Here is a 20,297-nt window from a genome sequence, read left to right as displayed (position 1 = left end):
GAACGCTATCTTTGGCCGCTCTAGCCAGAATACAGATGCTGGAGTGGCTGGAGATATACCAGTCGTGTGTGCATAAGGTGTGCTTGCTTTGTGTGTGTGTGTGTGTGTGTGTGTGTGTGTGTGTGTGTGTGTTTAATATAGTCTACTGAAACAAAAATCTGTGATTTCATGAAGCAAGTCTTTAATCAACTAGAAAGATATGAATTAAACTGTGGGCTGTTCTAGACTTGTCTAAAGCTTTTGATCTCATCAATCATAGTTTTCTGTTTAGGAGATTATACAGATAGGTTCTGATTGGAATTGCTTCTAGACGCTTTGTTTCATTTTGCCGGCTGGTGATAGAAGGTAATAGATCTTGAAAATAGAAATCACTTTGCAGGATACAGGCAGTTTTGTTTTTGAGTATCTCATGACTCTGTATCATGTTCTCTGTTCTTTATTTTTGTGAATTATGTACCATACCACTTGTCAGCAACAGAGTCAGTATTTTAATATTAAAGGACACAAAGAAGGAAATCTACAGCAAAAGATGTGTGTGATAGCAAATAGCAGGAAGTTTGTTGTGAAAATAAGACAGCGTGGATGGGCTTTGGAAATAAAAGAACAAAGGTTAAAAGCAGAATTATCACATAGTGAGGGGCTGTAACAGTGATCAATATTCTTGCACAAAGTTTTTACGAGCATGGTTAGATTAATATTATTAAACTGCACAAAGTATGAAAGCTCTTCAGTGCTGATGTCGCAATGCTTTGCTAGGTAATGTTATCTTGATATTTAATTTTTCAGTTCAGCACATATGATTTCTATATCTTCTCTCATGTTCTTGAAGTAGTGCACTCTTTGTTTTCCAACAGCTCATCTTTCTTGAGGATGTTCTGTACATGCTTGACAGATTTATGTTTCTTCTGTAGCTCAAAGTGCATGCCCAATCCAGTGAAGTCTTCTAGCTTTAATTTAAGTCTCCTGGCTTTAATTTCTGGTTCTCAGTATAGGTCACATACAAAATTTTCATTTCAAAGCTTCTCATTTTGCTACTTCTGATTTTGTTAATGTCCATGTCTCATAAGTGTATGCCAGAATAGGTATTATAAGAGTTTTACGTGTGCAAAACTTTCCATTTCTGAAATAATTTTGCTTTTTATTATGTCCAGTAATGTGAAATAACATGTGTTGGCTTTTTAGATTCTGCTATTTATTTCTTTTTTTTTTTTTACATTGTTGTCTGTAGTTAACAAGGTTCCAAGGTAAGTGACTTGAATCACTCTTTCACTCCCTCTGCACCAATTTTTAAGGTATGATCTGCTTTAGTTTGCCATGAGGCAGAATATTTGGTTTTACTGGTACTAATTTTTAATCCCATTCTAAGTAAGCTGTTGTATTCAATATTGTGGTGAACAAATTAATTTAGTGCTCATTTTCTCCTAAGATTATGATGTCATCTGTGTATGTGTGTATGTTGAAACTGTGCTGTAGTTTTGTTGCAAGTTGAGATAATTTTATTTTTGTGATGATTTACTCGATAATGAGATTGAAAAGCGATGGTGACAAAGATTTTGTTTTTTAACTCTGAAATTTTAGTTTTGAATGCACTTTTTTACTTGCAGCGTTGGTTTGCCTCGGATTCGAAATTTTTCATACTCACCAATAGGTAGTTACTGTTAATGCTATCAGATGCTTTCTTATAGTCTGTCAAAAGCATGTGTGCAGTCTGAATATATTCAAATGTCTTCTCAAGTAGGATTTGTAAAGTGAAAATTTTATCATCTACCGCTGATCTGTTGGGGAGGGGGAGGTGTTGAATTACTGAACAAATGTTCTCTCTTAAGAACTACTGCAAATATGTGTGTGTGTGTGTGTGTGTGTGTGTGTGTGTGTGTGTGTGTGTGTATTTGAATATGAATATTCCCATCCTGTGTGCCAGGCTGTACACACCTTTAGAAAGTGACTTGTCCATATTATTGTACAAAAATTCAAAGGCTGAAAAATTATATTAGGGTTGTAATATTGCCTCATTAATATGTTGTTTGATTCACTTCTTTGTTTCTGTACACGTCATGTATAAACTAAATTTAATTCATTTCTGAGAATGCTTTTATTTCTTCAACTATTGCAGCATCTGTTTGTTCTGTTCCATACCATCACAACCTTTTCATCTCTTTCCAGGCGTGAGAAAAATGTTATTGGGAAAATCAGAAATCAAAAGACATGTGGTGCTTGCTGGGCCTTTAGCACAGTTGAAACTGCAGAAGCAATGTACGCATTGAAAACAGGAGTTCTTGAAGAATTAAGTGTTCAAGAGGTACAGCATATATAATATCTGTTATATCATTATATATATTATAATAATATATATTTATAATTTTCTTACTTATAACAACTAAAGGATTATTGTAAGCACTCCTGCTTCTCTGAATTACACCCCATGTTTCCATTTTCTGAATTTCTTTCTCTACATCTTTCCTTTTTGAAAATAGTATATTATATGGCTTGAGAAAGAAAGGTTGATGATATCTAAGGTAAACTATGCACTGATAGCCTTTCACTTTCCCTGGTTTTTCAATAAACACATTTCTAAATTCCAATTACAAGCTCCTAAGTTGTTACTTTTGTATGTCACTAAGAATCATAGCTTCCCGTACTTTAGAATCTACTACAATTTCAAAATTGTGATCCTCAGTCTCATCAAACTCCATATCATCATCAAACACCTGGTACTCACCTTGGTTCACAATGTTTTGCAAAGAGTTAAAACTTTTCCCACGTTTTAAAATACAGAAATTACTTTCCACGTAAGTATTACTTTTAGGTTCAAAAATAAACAATTCTTTAGTATTCCTTCCAAAACAAGCCTCATCTTACACTATCCAAGCCATATTGAGAATTATATTTTCTTCCAGACAAGGAATAACTAAGCATCTGTGTTCAAAGCTTTTGCCTTCTATACTAAATGTTAAAAGTACCTGAGATTTTACCTGTTTGCTTTGCTTACCTGTAGCTCCTCTTATCTTTAAACCTACAATGGGCATTTCCACAAAATTCTTACTATACTGATTTTGTCTCTAAATTGTTCAGATATACCACAAATTGGGCTACCTGTATCAGTCAAACAGTTCCCTTCCCACTGATCAATGTTAATCTTAATGTAAGGACATCCAAAACCTGAATCATTGTCTCTGTTATTAGACACCTCATGTAAAAGATCACTTTCAGTTTCATCAAATGCTATATCTACACTGTTTTTGCAGGGTTTTATTAACTTTACTGGTATCATAGCATTACTTTGGTTACTCATGTTGTCAGCTAAGATTGAACACAATGAATGGATTCCATAGCACAACTAACATTAGGGGACTGATGACCTCAGAAGTTAAGTCCCATAGTGCTCAGAGCCAAAGCCAACTAACATCACTTATTACAGAAGGAGTACAAAATATGTTACTGTCACAATTACATTTCCTACTTAGATCTTCTGTTACTTCATTCCACTAAGTTGGATACAAATTTTGACTAACTGCAACTAACCTATTCCAGAACACACATTTATCTATGTTATCATCAATCTGGTCCCAAACAGATTTCAAAAAGTTTTCACCTTTATTCTCTAGGCTTACAGATAACTCACCATTACTTTTTGGGTCATAACTCTGCATGACATTAATGAAAAACTGCTTTGATTGGACTGGTATTCCGTGACTATCACAAACATCACTTACCTTACCTGTATTCACAAATAACTCTGAAATTTCATTATTCTTAAACTCCACAAATACTTCATATTCATCATCATCATCATCATCATAATATTCTTCAAAAATTACTTCATCAACATCATTAACAACACAAGTCTCATCATTATCAAAGTCAAACTCCTTACTTACATTCATTTGCAATAAGCTACCACTCTGACTTTTCACCCTCAGTCATTTCACAGGTCTCATTCACATCTACTTAAAAAATACCACCTAATTCAGATCCAATACAGTTATCACCTGTTTTACATACATCAATAACACTGTTTTCTGACCAAGAGAAGAAACCATCAGTACATACAACATCAAAATTCTCATTACCCTCATATTCTGGTTTGTGATTAGTACCTACATCACTATAAGTAAACATATTATTCTAAAACTTTTGATCAAAACATAAATGAGAAATCTGATATTCCTTCTGTTCAATTTCAAATTCCTGTGCCACATTATTAATACTGTTATTATTGTCTAATTGAGAGTGTAAATTGGGGGTCCTGTACTTGTATTTCCTCGCCCCACAACTGTGAACCTACATTGAGGCATACTGCTGTTTCCCAAATAGTTACCTCTATGACTGGTTTTCCTATTATATTGCACATAGTTATTCTGATTGTTCCCATTCTGCTGATGTTCAAAATTTCTGTCTATTACCATTCCAACCCTGATAGAAGTTATCACTGTCTGTGTTTCTGTAATTACCACCATTGTGAGCCCTATAATTTCAATGGTTACGGTACAGGCTTCTTTCTACTGCCCTATTCAGCCTGTCAATATACCGTAAAAATTGTTTAAGGCAATTGTCAGCTCCATGTACTAAATCCCACTGCAATCCCGCTGATAATCTTCTTTTTAGTGCATCAATCAATGTCATTTCGTCAAATGCTGTGTCAAGGTGTGTTAATTTCTTAAGCTGATTCTTACAAAATTCTTTCAGAGCACTGTCCCTATTCCTTTAATTAGGACCATTCAGAAATTCACTTTCAATTCTCCCTTGTTCAGCTCCTGATCAAAGTTTTTAAATAAACTTTTTTTGAAACTTTGATATGTAACCCGCTGACTTAAATTTAGATTTATCCAAGACAGAGCTTCGCCTTCAAGATATATTTTAACAAATTAAATTTTTTGATAGCCACCCATGCCTGACACAAAACTATCTCTACAGTGGTGCAGAAAAAGAAAATCCACTGTATGTAAATCGTCTGACGGAAAACTTTTGATTGGGATGTTGGGCCATGCAATACCATTATTTGAATACAGATTGTTGGGAATGCAGTTTTCCTGAACTACCAAAATTTTTTGATCTAAAACATTTACATTAGTTAGCATATTGTTTTCAACGTTTAAATTTTTTTGATATAAACTACTAAAGTTCTGTTCCATTTTTTCCTCTGTTTTTCTTGAACTTTGACGTCATTAACATTGTTCTCCTGATTTGCAGATTGGGCAACTAACTCGGTTTCCAAAACAATAAATTTATTTTCTAAGACATCAACTTTTTCGTTCACACTTTTTAATCCATCTGACAACCCATTTTTCAGCTCCGAAACCTGATTACTAAGTTGCTCTATTTGGTATTGTAAACTGTCCATTTTACCATTGGTTCCAGTTTTCAGCTCATTTTATTGTCCTTGTAGTGAAGTAAATTCTTTGGTTAACTGATCATTAACTGCATGAAATTTGCTATTGTTATCTGTTTTTCTTTAATTTAACTTATCATTAACTGCACTAAATTTGTTATTGTTATCTGTCTTCATTTCCTCTAATTTTGCTAAAATCAACTGCAAAACATCGGTTTTCACTGTTTCTTTGCTGACTACACTTTCACCTGGTTCAAACATGTTCTGGTTGGGTCCTACAGCTTTCACTTCATCACTGCTACGCTCGTCTCTATCCATTTTCCTAGCAATCACACAAGTCCACCGATAAAAATTGATTTCACAAATGGTTTGTACTTTTTTTTTTTCTTATTGATGTCCGTCGTCATAGTTGTAAAGTCCTCTTTCAATTGATCTGGTCCATCATTGTTGATAGTATCTCATTACTGTTGATACGACTTTGTTGGGCAGTCCTCGGGTCTTCTTGTGTCGCGTGATTGGGACTTCATTAATATATAAACTGCAAATGATACAAATCTTTTCTTCTTCTTCTTCTGCAATAGACAAAACTTTGAACAGTCAACAGATCCAGGATGCGCCCCCACTTGTAATCTTACCCTTCTACACATCACCATTAAAGTTCTCTTTTCTCTGAAAGTTTCAAGAGGCATAAGATGTACAAAAGAATAACGTGTGTGTGTGTGTGTGAGTGAGTGTATACCTGTCCTTTTTTCACCCTAAGGTAAGTCTTTCCACTCCCGGGATTGGAATGACTCCTTACCCTCTCCCTTAAAACCCACATCCTTTCGTCTTTCCCTCTCCTTCCCACTTTCCTGATGAAGCAACCGTTTGTTGCGAAAGCTTGAATTTTGTGTGTGTTTGTGTTTGTTTGTGCGTCTATCGACCTGCCAGCACTTTCGTTTGGTAAATCACATCATCTTTGTTTTTAGATATATTTTTCCCACGTGGAATGTTTCCCTATATTATATTCATATATATATGATTTCCAGAAGACTAAATAATTGATGAAGTACTATCCGTTGCTAAGATACTTCATAGTTTCAAATATTTCTAAGAGAAGAGTAATTTTAACTGTTAGTACATATCGATTGTAACACATTAATTTCTTTTTATACATTTCAGCCTGAAATATAATACATCGGACATGAAATCATATGAAATTCGTTTAGTTAAACAGCTGAGATAATGGTCACCTAATACTAGTTACTTGGTATTGACTATTTCTATAAAAAAAAAAAAAGATAATTTTAGAGGAGGGTGTCCAATTACAAGTCCCAACATTTTCAGTTTAATTCTGTTTAAAATTATGTGTTTTATACAATGTCATCCATTTGCTGTAATTCTGATTGTGTTTTTCCCTCACATAGTGTGACATTATAAGAAAATCAGGAAAATTTTCTTACTTTTCTGGATTCATTGTGGCTTCATATGTATCCTGAGTTTGAGGTACATACTGGTGACACTATGAGCTGGTTTACATACAAATAACATTTGGTCTAGTTAGGTTGGATAACCCGTCTCTAAGATGTGATCTGATTCATAAACATGTATTAAATCAATAAAGTTGAAAAATGTGTGTTTACTTTGTACACACATAGTTCATACTATTCAGCCACAACAAATGTGGGTGGTACTTGGACAAATTTTCATCCTGTATTTTTGTAATGAAACAAAGATGGCAGCATTATGTGTAGTTTTAATAGTGTTATAAAAGTTTTGAAATTATGTCAACAAAATTTTGTCATTCATTTGGGAGTGATTTCATCCTAACACTCAGCATTGATTTTAAAAGTGTTTTCACGATCACTAATTTCAGACTGTTATGGATATAATTTGAAAATGTCATCATAAAATCATTGAAAAGTTACTATGTGAATTATACCTTTTATTGACAGTTAATTTGTCATGTGAACATTATTCGATAGACATCCTTCATCAATGTAGCAATTAATATAAGATAAAATAAGATAATTTTTTTGTCATTAGGCCATTACAGCAAAAGACAATTTATGTACATAGCATAATCATTCCAGTAGTAAATAGAACAGTACAGCCTGTCAGTTGTTAGCTTACAATTCCATGTTTCAGTAAAAAAAAACTCCTCTCATTCATAAAAGGGGTTGGCAACAAGTCACTTATTTAATGTGTTCCTAAATGAACGCTCTGGAAGCACTTGAACCATCTGCACAAGTGTATTGAATAGTTTATGGCCCACTAGCTCATAGATATTGATTGTCTTTGATAGTCTAAGGTATGACTTACGTGTGGACTTACTTCATTGTGAGTGTGAAAATTATTCCTACATTTCACATCACACATTCTCTTTTTGTGTGGATTAACACTTGGTATGTATACAGATTTATAGCAACCATTTAGGGAACAAGGCCTTACAATCTGCTTTGTGTTGAGAACATGTGATTACTCTGTTTTCTTTTACAGGAGTAACTCGTTTTGAACTTGGCTAGAATTTCCCCAGAGAATAAGTCCATATGACAAAATACTGTGAAAAAATTCAAAATAGTATGTTTGAACATAGGCTGCTGGTTCACATTTCATAAGAAATCTTAATGAATAAATGACTCTAGACTGTTTAACACTAATGTATTTTATGTGTTGCTCCCAGGATAGTTTGTCTTCTAAATATGTCCCTCCAAGAACTTTATGTAACTGGGTTCATTAAAACAGCTTCTGTCCTTTAAGCTAAATACCATTTTTTGTGCTTTGTTCTTGTTCAGGAGAAACCCATTTGACCCAAACCAATATGATGCTTGGGCAAGTGTGTTATCAACAGAATCTTTTAACTTATTCAGATCATTGTTATAATGAGGAAGCTAGTGTTGTGTGCAAATAGCACTATATTGGATATTATAAAGGAGGGTAGGTCATTGATCATTACCAAAAATAAAAATAGCCCCAATACAGATCGCCGTGGAACTCCCAACTTAGTTTATTTCTCAGTAGACTCTTCTGTGCTAATACACACAACTTGCCATTGGTTTTGGAGGTAAGATGTTAATAGTTTTAGGCTGTTATCTGTGATGCCATAGAAATGGAGTTTCTGTAGAAGCGTGCCGTGTCCTACACAAAGGCTTTGCTCAAGTCACAGAGTGGTCTGAGCAAAGCCCTTCCACTCAAATACTTTAAGAACATTTTTATTATGGTCTGCTGCATCAGTTGTTGATAGTTTTTTTCTAAATCCAAATTTTGCTGCATTAAATATTCAGAGTTTTTCAAAATGAGCAGATAGTTGATGGTAAATAATGTATTCAATTATTTTGTCCAGGACTGGAACTTATGATACTGGTCTTAAACTTTCAGTGTTGCCTTTGTCGTCCATTTTTTTTATGCAGGGACCACACTAGATAATTTCAGCTCCTGTGGAAAGTATCCCTCTGGTATAATTTATTTATCCATTAAGTCAATGGATAAACAATAGAGTCAACGATTTTCTTCAGCAAGCTGCAAGACATGTCATAAATATCAACGCTACCTGATGACTTGAAGTTTCTCACCGTTTTTAATGAAATACTAGCCAAACCGTAGAGAAAGTAAAGCCTAGTTTACACGACATTGGGTTGTGACACTTGTTGCGTGGAATGAGTTGCGTGCAAATGGTTTCATATTTGACTGTTGACACAGTGAAACCAGTATACACTTCAGTTTCGTCGTTTTTGTGGGTTCCTGAGTCTCGTCTGAAATGAAAGTTTTGGCATCTGCACGTCGTACGAGTTGTGATGGAGTTAAAGCTTGTTGCGGGGGATCACTGCATAAGAAAAAAATAAGAAACGTGTTTCGATTCATGAGTGGATGAAGAAAAGACATCATCTTGGTTACTCAGCATTCTTGCTGAAATAGTTTGTAATGGAAGACACAAGAACATCTTTTAATTATCTTAGAATCTCTCCAAAACTGTTAAAGTTTCTTCTAAATAGAGTTAATTTTGCGATAAGGAATAAAGATACTGTAATGCATGAAGTACTTTGCCAAAACTGAAATTACATATCACATTGCGTGCATTACAATCGAGAACACTCGCCTTGCTATAAGATGCGGATTTAGTTGGTGATGACACTTTTTCATTAACACCAATAATTATTAACATTAACAATAATAATTATTAACATTAACAGCAGTAATTATTAGAACAGGCCACATTAAGAAGAGAATGGTTTGCAAACTACTGTCTTAAAGATAGATCTGTGCAGTGGCAATATTTCAAAATTCAAACGTGTGAATGGGGAGCATTGCTGCGACATTTTAAATAGATGAATATTGAATCAAGAATGCAGCTTCTTGATTTGTGTAGTCTTCCCCCATGTCAACAGATGCCTTAAAAAAAAGTCGGCCAACTCGAACAATGGGGTTTTAGTCTTGTAGATGAGACCATTTCCACAGCTAGAATTATATTTGCTTGTATTTTATTAATTCAGTTGTATATCTGCTTCTAATTCAATAAATTTTGCCGTGCTGCTCAGATATTGTCAAACTTTCTGTGTTCTGATTGCACATGAAGGTCTCAGGACCCACAATATATTGCTTATTTTTGGAATCAGCATCACTGAAATCCCACAAACACTTATGCAAAGCATAGATATCCAAAAAGCGAACATTATTCTCCTTTCCTCACTGCATAGTTCAGTTTGTCTTCACTCTACACACACACATAACCTCAAAACTCGTGCAGCTAGTGTCGCCAAAGTTGGAACACGCCAAAAGTGTTTAGTTGCGCAAACGTGCGGTGCCCATGCGCAGTGGCCGGTAGTGCTGGCCGGTAGTGCAGTTGTGTGCAACTTAGTGTCGTCGTGTGAACTAGGCTTAAGAATTTCACTGTAGGTTGCTCCATGATAATTTTTTTCTAAGAATTCTGAAGGACTTGTATTGGGTTTACTGATGCTTTTGCTGACTTTCTTCACATAATTAATAAAATAATCAATAAACTCTAATGGAAAGAGATTGATTATGACCATATGTGATTCCTTGGCAACACTGTTCGAGATTCCAAACAGCTCTGCATTTATTGTTAGAACTCGCAATGCACTAGGCATTGTGTGACTTTTTGCTTCAATAACGGCTTTTTTTTATAATTGTTTCTTTGTCATACATACAAGAATATTGCATTTTCAGACTTAGTATTATTGTGTGTATTTGACATCTTCATTACATGATGTGTTTTAGTGTACCAAGAATTTTTCTTTCTTGACACCTTTTTACAGCCTCTGTCTGGTACTTTACGTCTTCTAATTGGAATACTATCATTAAATGTTTGCAGAAATGAGTTAACAAATATTCAAACTTCACCTTAACTGTCTCATTGTTTGATAGGCAATGATTACCATCATTTCTTTGGGAGATTTAATCTCTGTCTGCAAGGGATTTCCTGAACTTTCCAATTTTTCCACTGCTCATTGACCTAGTGATCACCATTTTTTAGCTGCCCAAGGCACCACTGAGATTGACTGAGCTTGATCCAATTAACATATATTAATGACACTAATTTGTGGTCAGAAAAGGGGAACATTGTTACATCACATTGATCTTGGGCACACTTGTAATTAACAAATACATTGTCTAAGTGTGCTAGTTCTCTAGTGGGTCTATAGTTGACACACTGTAGATTGAACAGTCATAACAGTCATAATAGGTTTTTCAGATCACTGACATTGCGCTTATCAGCTGGCATGTCAAAATCAGAATTAAGATCACAACCTATTATGATGTCATAGTTGGTAAATCTGTTCGCAGTGACCGCGCATAGAAGGATGTCCATTTTTTTCTAAGAATAGACTATAAACATCACTGGGAGAAGTGATAAGACAATGAGCTTCATACTGCTCATAACAATACCAGTAGCTTCAGAATTCAGTTCTTCACTCGGATAATCTAGATATAACTTAACCATCAACTGGTGTGCTAATATAGATAGCTACATCACTATTTCGAACTCTTCTGCAATAACTGTTTAATAAACTACAGTTTTCTATGTGCATTTTCAACTTCTCGTGGCGTAATGAATAATCCATTAAATTTCGGGCATGCAGCCGCGCAAATAATTTTTTTTTTTTTTTTTGCGCGGCTGCATGCCCGAAATTTAATGGATTATACAATTTTCTAACTTACAAACTGGAAGATCCAGGATGGAGTGTAACAATATTATGAGAAGGAAAGTTGCCACTCACCATATAGCAGAGATACTGAGTCTTTTTGTTGTGCCTATCTGCTGCTCAGCATCTCCACTATATAGTGAGTGGCAATTTTCCTTCTCATAATATTGTTACAAACTGGAAGTTCGTCTTCAGTGGCCAGTGTTCAGTTAAACTTGAGAGGTCAAATTTATTCCCTGATGAAAAGCCATTCAATACCAGTTCCTTATTTTTCAATTCTTTGATGCTTAAAAAATCAATTTTTAGATCTATATTCTACTCTTCATCATTTTTTTTTTGGATGATACTTATTTTTGGTGGTTTATCCAGTTTTTCACTCTCATCAGGCCATTTTAGTTTCTTTTTTTTTTATTATTATTTTGCAAACATCTGTAAACATCCTGCTTAACATTAGAGACGCCATTCTATTTAGATGCAGATCGTCCTTTCCTAGGCAGTTTCCATTTCAGAATTTATTTGAATCTGTGAACACTGCTCCAAACCTATCACATTGTTATTTTGTGACACAGTTTATTTTGCAGGTATATTTATCACTTACGGATCTTATTATAATTATTCCACTGGTTATGAGCCAGGAACCTGCATGGACACTTCTCACTGAGCGAATCAAGTTTCTTGTCTCATTGGTGATTTCTTCTTCATTGTTACTTTTTATCAAATTTGTCCCAAAATGTAATAGTATACACCACTATTTATGCTCAAGTTAATTTTCTGTAGTATTCTGTTTTGAGTTTCCACATTTTTATAATGCTTGTTAAGCTGTTATATTTTAATTTCAGGTTGCACATCTATTTTGCATCCTGGGATGATGACATTTTTCAGTTAACGAATCGCCTGTCAATGGAAATTCATTTTCATTTCTTTGTACACTTTAGTGACTATCTTTCTTTTTAGTGTGTGTTACCTACTTCCCCTTATATTTATATACTGAATTTTGGCTTATTAATGTGTGTCAGTGATTCATTGGGCACATCTAGTATATTAGACCTAAAGTTTTGATCATTAGTACTGCTAATAGATGCATGCAAGTTCTCATGGTATTGTTTTGTTTCTGTTACCAGGCTTTCACACTCACTGGACTGTTTTTCTCTTACTAACGTATTATTTTCTTTACATGGAGCTATAATGCAATGTTGTATTGTTTCTGTTTTACAGCTTTTGGACACACTGAACTCTTTCTTGTAATAATTTATCATTTCCTTACTTTAAAATTGAGATTTCATTTTTCAGTACCTCGACATCACTTAGCAGTATCTTGATAATTTCACTTTTTGTATTCACTGCTTTTTCAAGTTTGGACAAGCCCATAAAAAAATCACCAGTGCTGTATTTTAAGTTTATTTTTGCACATTTTTTTGTGCAACCAGTGGTTGCACTTAACATATAGGGCTCCTTTTATCTCTTTCTTTTTATGTTCTTTACACAATAAACTGTTCGCTTTTCCATTTTTGATGAGAGTGAAACACTATCCTTTTCTATGGGCTCCATCTTGCAGATATTGCATTATCCACACAGGAAATCTCTCAGCATCAAATACAGATACTTAAAGCATTTATTAACGAGTCTGTCAACAGTTGCAGTATTTATATTAGGCAACTAGTTTCAAACTGTAAGGTTCATTTTGAAGCTTGACTTACTGAGGTTGCACTGACAGTGCCTGAAAAGTGGCAACACATGCATTATTAATGTTTGCAGAATGAATGCCACAATCCACATGTACCTCTTACCAAGTCAGTATCAATAGTGTTTGATTTCGGCTTGGTTAGAGGCATGCTTCGATTGTGACATCCATTCTTCAAACATTTATAAAACATGTGTTGCCACTTTGGTGTTTATTATTAAGATCAGGCACTGTCAGTGCAGCCTAAGAAGGCCAGACTTGAAAATGAACTCGTAAAGTTCGAAATGAGCTGCTTAATATAAATACTACAACTGTTGATAGAATCATTAATAAACACTTTAAGAAATTTAATGAAGTTACTGGTTCCCTGCCAACAAAAAGTTAAAAAAACTGCGCGCGCGCGCGCCCACACACACACACACACACACACACACACACACACACACATACACAAAAGAAAGGCTTTCATCCCAATGGATATAATGAGCCTTTATTAGTCTCTGTATTATTTAGTGTAGACAGACATTCAATCACCACAGACATCCAATCACTAGAATACTTTGATTTTGTTCTGAATATCCTATACAGACACATCATAAACTTTTTATATTTACTGTCGCATGGTATCAGAGCCAGTTTATCTTTCGAGTTGTTCATAATGAAATTTTTGTGATCCTTATAGGCTTTGGAGCATTGTTTTCAGAAAATATTTTAATTACATTGAAAGAAAGATCCCATACACCACCATAATTTACTCTCACAATGACATCTTTACCCTATTGAAACAGTTGCCTAACTCCTTTTGATGACACACTGACGACTTTGAATTGGCATTTTATTTGGGAACACTAAAACAGCCCTTAAGAGACTGAACATTCTTGGCACTGCCGTTTACTCACATGACTGTGAACTAACATGATTGAGGGTTGGTTTTTAATTAGGTTGCAAAATACAGAAATATGATACGAAACAGTTGCTGCACTCTCTAAAAGTGAAACCTAAGTGTGTTACAGCATTGAGTTTATTTTAATGTATAAAATATAAATAGGTTATATCTTCAGGAAAAACACATGAGAATGTTTTATGTGCTCCCTCCTTTGAGTGGTGAAATATTGTTTTGTCTGCATTCACATCATCCTATACCAAATAGTACTAGCTGGTGAGACTGAACCTATACAGAGGAGAACAGCACAAATGATCACAAGTTTGTTTGACTTGCGGGACAGAGTCTCGGAGATGTTAAAAGAACTGAACTGGCAGGCTCTTGGAGATAGTTTAAATGTATCTTGAGAAAATTTACTAACAACGTTTCAAGAACTGGCTTTAAATTAAGATTCTAGGTATATACTACAACCCACTACATACCACTCGCTATCATAGGGATCGTGAAGACAAGATTAGATTAATTACAGCATGTACAAAGACATTTAAACAGTCATTCTTCCTGCACTCCATATGTGAATGACATGGGAAAAAGCCCTAGTAACTGGTACAGTGGGATGTAACGTCGGCTGTGCACTTCACATTGGGTCACAGAGTGTAGATGTAAATGTGGGTGTCAGTGAAAAACAGTACAGGAATGTTGAAAACTATGTATCTGAAAGTGAGCATATTTTCTGTGGTTAAAGTCTAATACATTTCGGTATGGTGGTGCTTAAAACACAGTGAGGCACAAAAGTCATTGTTTGAGTGCTAACACAACCATTTGATGACCTTCCTTTTCAAATTGTCTTCTGCCAGAACAAAATTTTTACTAGCAAGTAGTTTGTGTTTGCAGTAGGGTAGAGTCTTCTCTGGAAAATGATGTGGAATACTACTGCCAATTTTTGTGGCTGAAATTGGTTGTTGCTGATAAAATCTCCTCCCTGATCAGCCAGTTTCTTCCCTCCTGTGTTTAGGTAGTCTAGTGGGCAAATGTTCCTCCGAGTCTTTTCTTTTTATAAAATAAAACTGTTGACTGTTGACATAATACAATACATAAGAGGACAGATAATTTGTCCTTCCTCTTCATTCTTTCGACTAATGGATGGAGAATTGATGCACTCTGTCAACACCAGTTTTTTTTCTATTGTAATTAATGACAGTCTAGCTTTATGATTTCTGCTACTGTTCCTCCAATGGTTCTCAGTAGAATTTCAATGCTAGTCATCTTATGCTTTGTGGAAAGACAATAGTTTCATTCTGATGTCCATGTGTCTGCCAAGTTTTCTTTCACTTTGAAATAAATGTGAGTCATCTTGAAAGCACAACTCTTCATTGTCTGTTTCTTCTATTTCTGATCCTAGATCTCTGTACATAATATCCAACATTTCCAGTTCTAGCAAATTGTTATTCACCATTTCTCTCTTTGTATGCACCACAATGGACACTCTTTGTAGTTGTCTAAATCATCATAAGAATGAGAGATCTGGTGAGTGCACTCTTCTTGCAACAGAACAATGAACTGTTCCCACATTATGAGAACAACTTGCTTCGGCAACCCACTGAACAACCCTCAGGCAGTACATGCTCTCCTATGTATACAGGAAAGCCAGGGCATACATACCTGTATGGTATATGGGCATCATGATGTAATTGTTAATTTCTGTGATGTTTTGCAGGATGAAATGTCAATCACGTAGCAATCTTACTTATCCAGTGGTTAAAACTTTAAAATGTTTCTGTGGTGTGGTTAGTAGAACTGCCAAAACAGTGCTTCAGTTAGTGTTAATACCAAAACTGATATTCTGCACCAGTAAAATGTGACCTGTTGTGTGCACATGTTTAAATCTTATTATCTTATATTATCTTGGTCAGTTGTGCCAAGATATATACAGTCACTGGTGCCAGTGCTTCATTATTAACTCTATTCAAATATTATGAAGTACTTAAAATAAGGGAAAGGCAACCACTTACCTATAGAAGATTGGTTGGAGTATACAGATTCATACACATAGAGCTTGAAAGCTAGTGTTAAATGTTTCCTGTTAGGGGCTTCTGTGTGCCACACTTCAATCATATATAGGTTAGTGGTTGCCTTTCCCTTATTTTTTGTACTTCTCCATTCAGGAATTTATGTCAATACACAGACGCACTCACGGAAACACAACTCACACACAAGATTGCAGTCTCAAGCAACTGAAACCACACAGCAAGCAGCAGCATCAGTGCATGATGGGAGTGGTGACTGGGTAGGGTTAAGGACGAGGCTGGGGTGGGGAGGGAGAGGGGTAGTAGGGTAGGGGTGGCGGACAGTGAAGTGCTGTAGGTTAGATGGAGGGCAGGGAGAGGTGGGGAGGACGTATGGGACAGGTCTTGCATCTAGTCTATTACAGGGGTACGAGCCATTAGATAAGGGTTTGGGAGCAGGGGTTGTGTAAGGATGGGCAAGTATATTGTGCAGGTTCAGTGGATGGCGGAATACCACTGTAGGAGGGATGGGAAGTATAGTGGACAGGACATTACTCATTTCAGAGCACGATGAGAGGAACTCGAAACCATGATTGAGAATGTAACTCAATTGCTCCAGTCCTGGTTGGTTCTTAGTTACGACGGGAATGCTCCTCTGTGGCCGGGCAGTGGGACTTTGGGAAGTGGTGGGACGCTGGAAAGACAAGGCACAGGAGATTTGTTTTTGTACAAGCTTGGGAGGATAATTAGGGTCTGTGAAGGCTTCAGCGAGACCCTCTGTATATTTTCAGAGGGACCACTCACCACTGCAGATGCGACGACCATGGATGGCTAGGCTGTATGGAAGGAATTTCTTGGTATGGAATGGGAGGCTGCTGTTGAAGTGGAGGTATTGCTGGTGGTTAGTAGGTTTGATATGGATGGAGGTACTGATGTAGACATCTTTGAGCTGGAGGTCAACATCTAGGAAGGTGACTTGTTGTGGTGAGTAGGACCAGGTGAAGCAAATGGGGCAGAAGTTGTTAAGGTTATGGAGGAATGTGGTTGGGTGTCCTCACCCTCGATCCATATTGCAAAGATATCATCAGTGAATCTGAATCAGGCGAGGGGTTTAGGATTCTGGGTTTTTAGGAAGGATTCCTCTAGATGGCCATGAATGGGTTGGCATAGGATGGTGCCATACGGGTGCCCATAACCATATCCTGGATTTGTTTGTAGATAATACCTGCTCCCAACCCCTTACCTCGTGGCTCGTACCCCTGTAATAGACCTAGATGCAATACCTGTCTCATACATCCTCCCACCACCACCACCACCACCACCACCAACGCCTACTCCAGTCCGGTCACAAACCTCATGCATCCCATAAAATGCAGGGCTATGTGTGAAGCCAGTCATGTGATCTACAAGCTAAGCTGCAACCACTGTGCTGCATTCTATGTGGGCATGACAACCTGCCTTCATGAATGGCTACCAACAAACTGTGGCCAAGAAAAAAGTGGACCACCCAGTCAGTTGCTGAGCATGCTGCCAATCATGAATCCTACATTTCAGTGACTGCTTCACAGTCTGTACCATATGGATTCTTCACACCAACACCAGCTTTTCTGAATTGCGCAGGTGGGAACTTTTTCTGCATTATATCCTATGTTCCCGCAACCCTCCTGGCCTCAACCTTTGTTAGTCATTGCCCTCTCCCATCCAGCCCCTTCTCTGGTTCCATTCCAGCACTACACAGCACTCATTCAACCATTACACTCAGTCTTTTCACTGCCCTCCATTTCTGCTACCCTGCCCCCTCTGCTCCCCACCTCTCCACTGGCCTCTGTCTAACCTGGAGCACTTCGTTGTCCACCACCCCTACCCTAATATCCCTCCCCCTCCCTGCCCCAGCCTCCTCCTTACCCCTACCCAGTCGCCACTCCCATCATGCACTGGAGCTGCTGTTTGCGGGTTGGTCTCGATTGCTTGAGACTGCAGTTGTGTGTGAGTTGTGTTTTCACGCATGAGTGAGTGAGTGAGTGTGTGTGTGTGTGTGTGTGTGTGTGTGTGTGTGTGTGTGTGTGTCGTCTATTTTTGACGAAGGCCTTACTGGCCGAAAGCTTTATTTGTGACAGTATTTTTGTTGTGCTTCGTCATCTCTGTTATACGGTGAGTGGCAACTTTCCTTTTCATAATATTGTTACATTCCATTCTGGATTTTCCATTTTTTCTTAATATACAGGGTGGTTAAAGTTAAACTTCAGCTACTTGAGCCAGTATAGATGGAAAACTATTTATTGTTTGGATACTCAGCTTTATAGGAATGATGTTCAGACTGCATGCTGCAGGATTTATGGTGTGTGTGTGTGTGTGTCATGATTTGCTGTTAGGTGTCGATACTGGAACAACGATGTAGGGTTTAAACACAAGCATCAGTGTGCATTGCACTTGCAGAGAATCAAATGAGAAGGGTTTTACTTGTAAAGCGCTTTTATCAAAACAACAGCAATAGTACTGCTGCTTTTTATGAGTATAGAAACATTAAAGGAATATATGGCTAAAGAATGTGAAGTTTGATTAACTGGTGATGTGGGAATTGCTCCTGGGAGAGACAAATGGCCAACTGCTCAACAGATTGTCGAAGAAGTTACTGTTGCCACTCCTGAGAATGCGGGATGCAATGTGCAATCTGCAAGCAGTGCATAAGCTGTGTCAGGACAACTGAACTTTGTGTGATCCGCCATTCAAAAAATGCTGTGAACAATTGTCTTGCAATCTCTAGTATAGTTCCTTGCCATTGTGGATGCAGATGGTAGTCACACTGAGCAATGACTGTAACCTGGAACATAAATGTGGTACTCAGTTATCAAATGTTACCCTCTTGGATGGAAATTCAGATGCATTTCTTTCAGTGATTTGTTAATTATTTCTTTTCTGCTTGTCATTACAATTTTTCAGCAAAGTCTCATTTTCTTAAGATCAGAAGTTTTTCATGGGGACCCTTCAAGTAATGAAAGTTTACTTGTAACAACCCTGTATTACTAAGTTCTGAATTTGTACAACTCACCCCGAATGTATCAACACACTCTTTTCTATAAGTGAAAGCATAACCTGTAAACAATTGTAGAGAGCTTTTGACATCATTCACTAAGTTATTCATACACATTAAGAGCAGCAGCAGTACTTTAATACAGGCACAGCTGATTTTCTGTTCACTCTGTTACTCTAAAGAATGCAACAATATGGGATGAAAATGGATTCAGCCTAATTATTCGCTGGAAAGAGGTGCAGATCAAACAGGAACCACCTGCTTTTCTTAATGTGCCTTGCATCACCACCACATCACCGGGATTCAGTGAGCCTTGCAAAATCTTTTTTACCCTAAATGTAATATGAACAGACACTGGTAAATATTCTAACTTGTTATATAGAGAGGAAAAAAATAATTTCTCCAGAGTGTTATAGTGGAGGTAAAACATGTAACCAAAGAGTGCCCATTAACAGCTTTCAGTGGTGAACACTCCAAATTCCTGTGTGCAACTGAAAAGGTGGTCGAATATTCCTGTAGTATGAACATCTGGCTTCAGTTATGGTTCTGTGTATTTTGTGGTTTTATAAATTTTATGTATTTTTATATCCATCCTTTTTCTCTTTTTGTAGGACTTTCTTTTATATGCACACTTAATGTTTGTGTTTTAGACCATTAGTATACAACTAACTCATGTGTTGTCGTACACCATACATTAAATAAATAAAACAGGTCTTATGATACTCCTTCTGTAAATGCATAATAGTGCTTACCTGACAAGAAATTATTTGTCCAGTCTCAATTTTGATTAAATATGCTCTAACGTAATACATTATTAATCAGTAATTTCACATTACACTATACAAGTAAATTCCCCACTGATTTGACTGCCACTGGCTAAAGTTTCTGGACATTGTGAATAAAAAGTGAAATCAATTTTTTTAATGTATCAAACATTCTTGATGAATCTGCAGAAGAGTTTGTTATTAGATGAGTTTATGTATTAGAGCATCAGACGTGTTGTATATATCTACAGTGAACTGACAATGGTAACAGAGATGCATAGCTTTGTGATTCAATTGTACAGTTGCCTTGAAAATCATACACGCTTCCATAACGAGCCAAATGACCTTCAACAAAACGTACCCTGGTGTATGACCATGCCATCACATTCTTGTACAGAGCAACACTTTGGGCATTTTTGCATATAGCCCTCAGTAGGGTGATGCATCCATCATTACCCTTGCA

The 20,297-nt window shown here is 36.5% G+C and overlaps 1 protein-coding gene across 1 annotated transcript in view; it reads left to right on the top strand.

Moving 5' to 3' along the window:
* The window catches only part of LOC124804926 (cathepsin O-like), an 86,061-nt gene that overhangs the window by 39,189 nt on the left and 26,575 nt on the right, over positions 1-20,297 (top strand). The window contains exon 3 of the mRNA XM_047265301.1: positions 2,164-2,299. Within this exon, the coding sequence (XP_047121257.1) occupies positions 2,164-2,299 (136 nt within the window). The remainder of the gene's footprint in view (positions 1-2,163; positions 2,300-20,297) is intronic.

Source organism: Schistocerca piceifrons, chromosome 7 (genome assembly GCF_021461385.2).
Source record: "Schistocerca piceifrons isolate TAMUIC-IGC-003096 chromosome 7, iqSchPice1.1, whole genome shotgun sequence".
NCBI lineage: Eukaryota > Metazoa > Arthropoda > Insecta > Orthoptera > Acrididae > Schistocerca > Schistocerca piceifrons.
The sequence above is the reverse complement of the archived record's forward strand: the minus strand, read 5'-3'. Positions and strand labels throughout refer to the sequence as shown.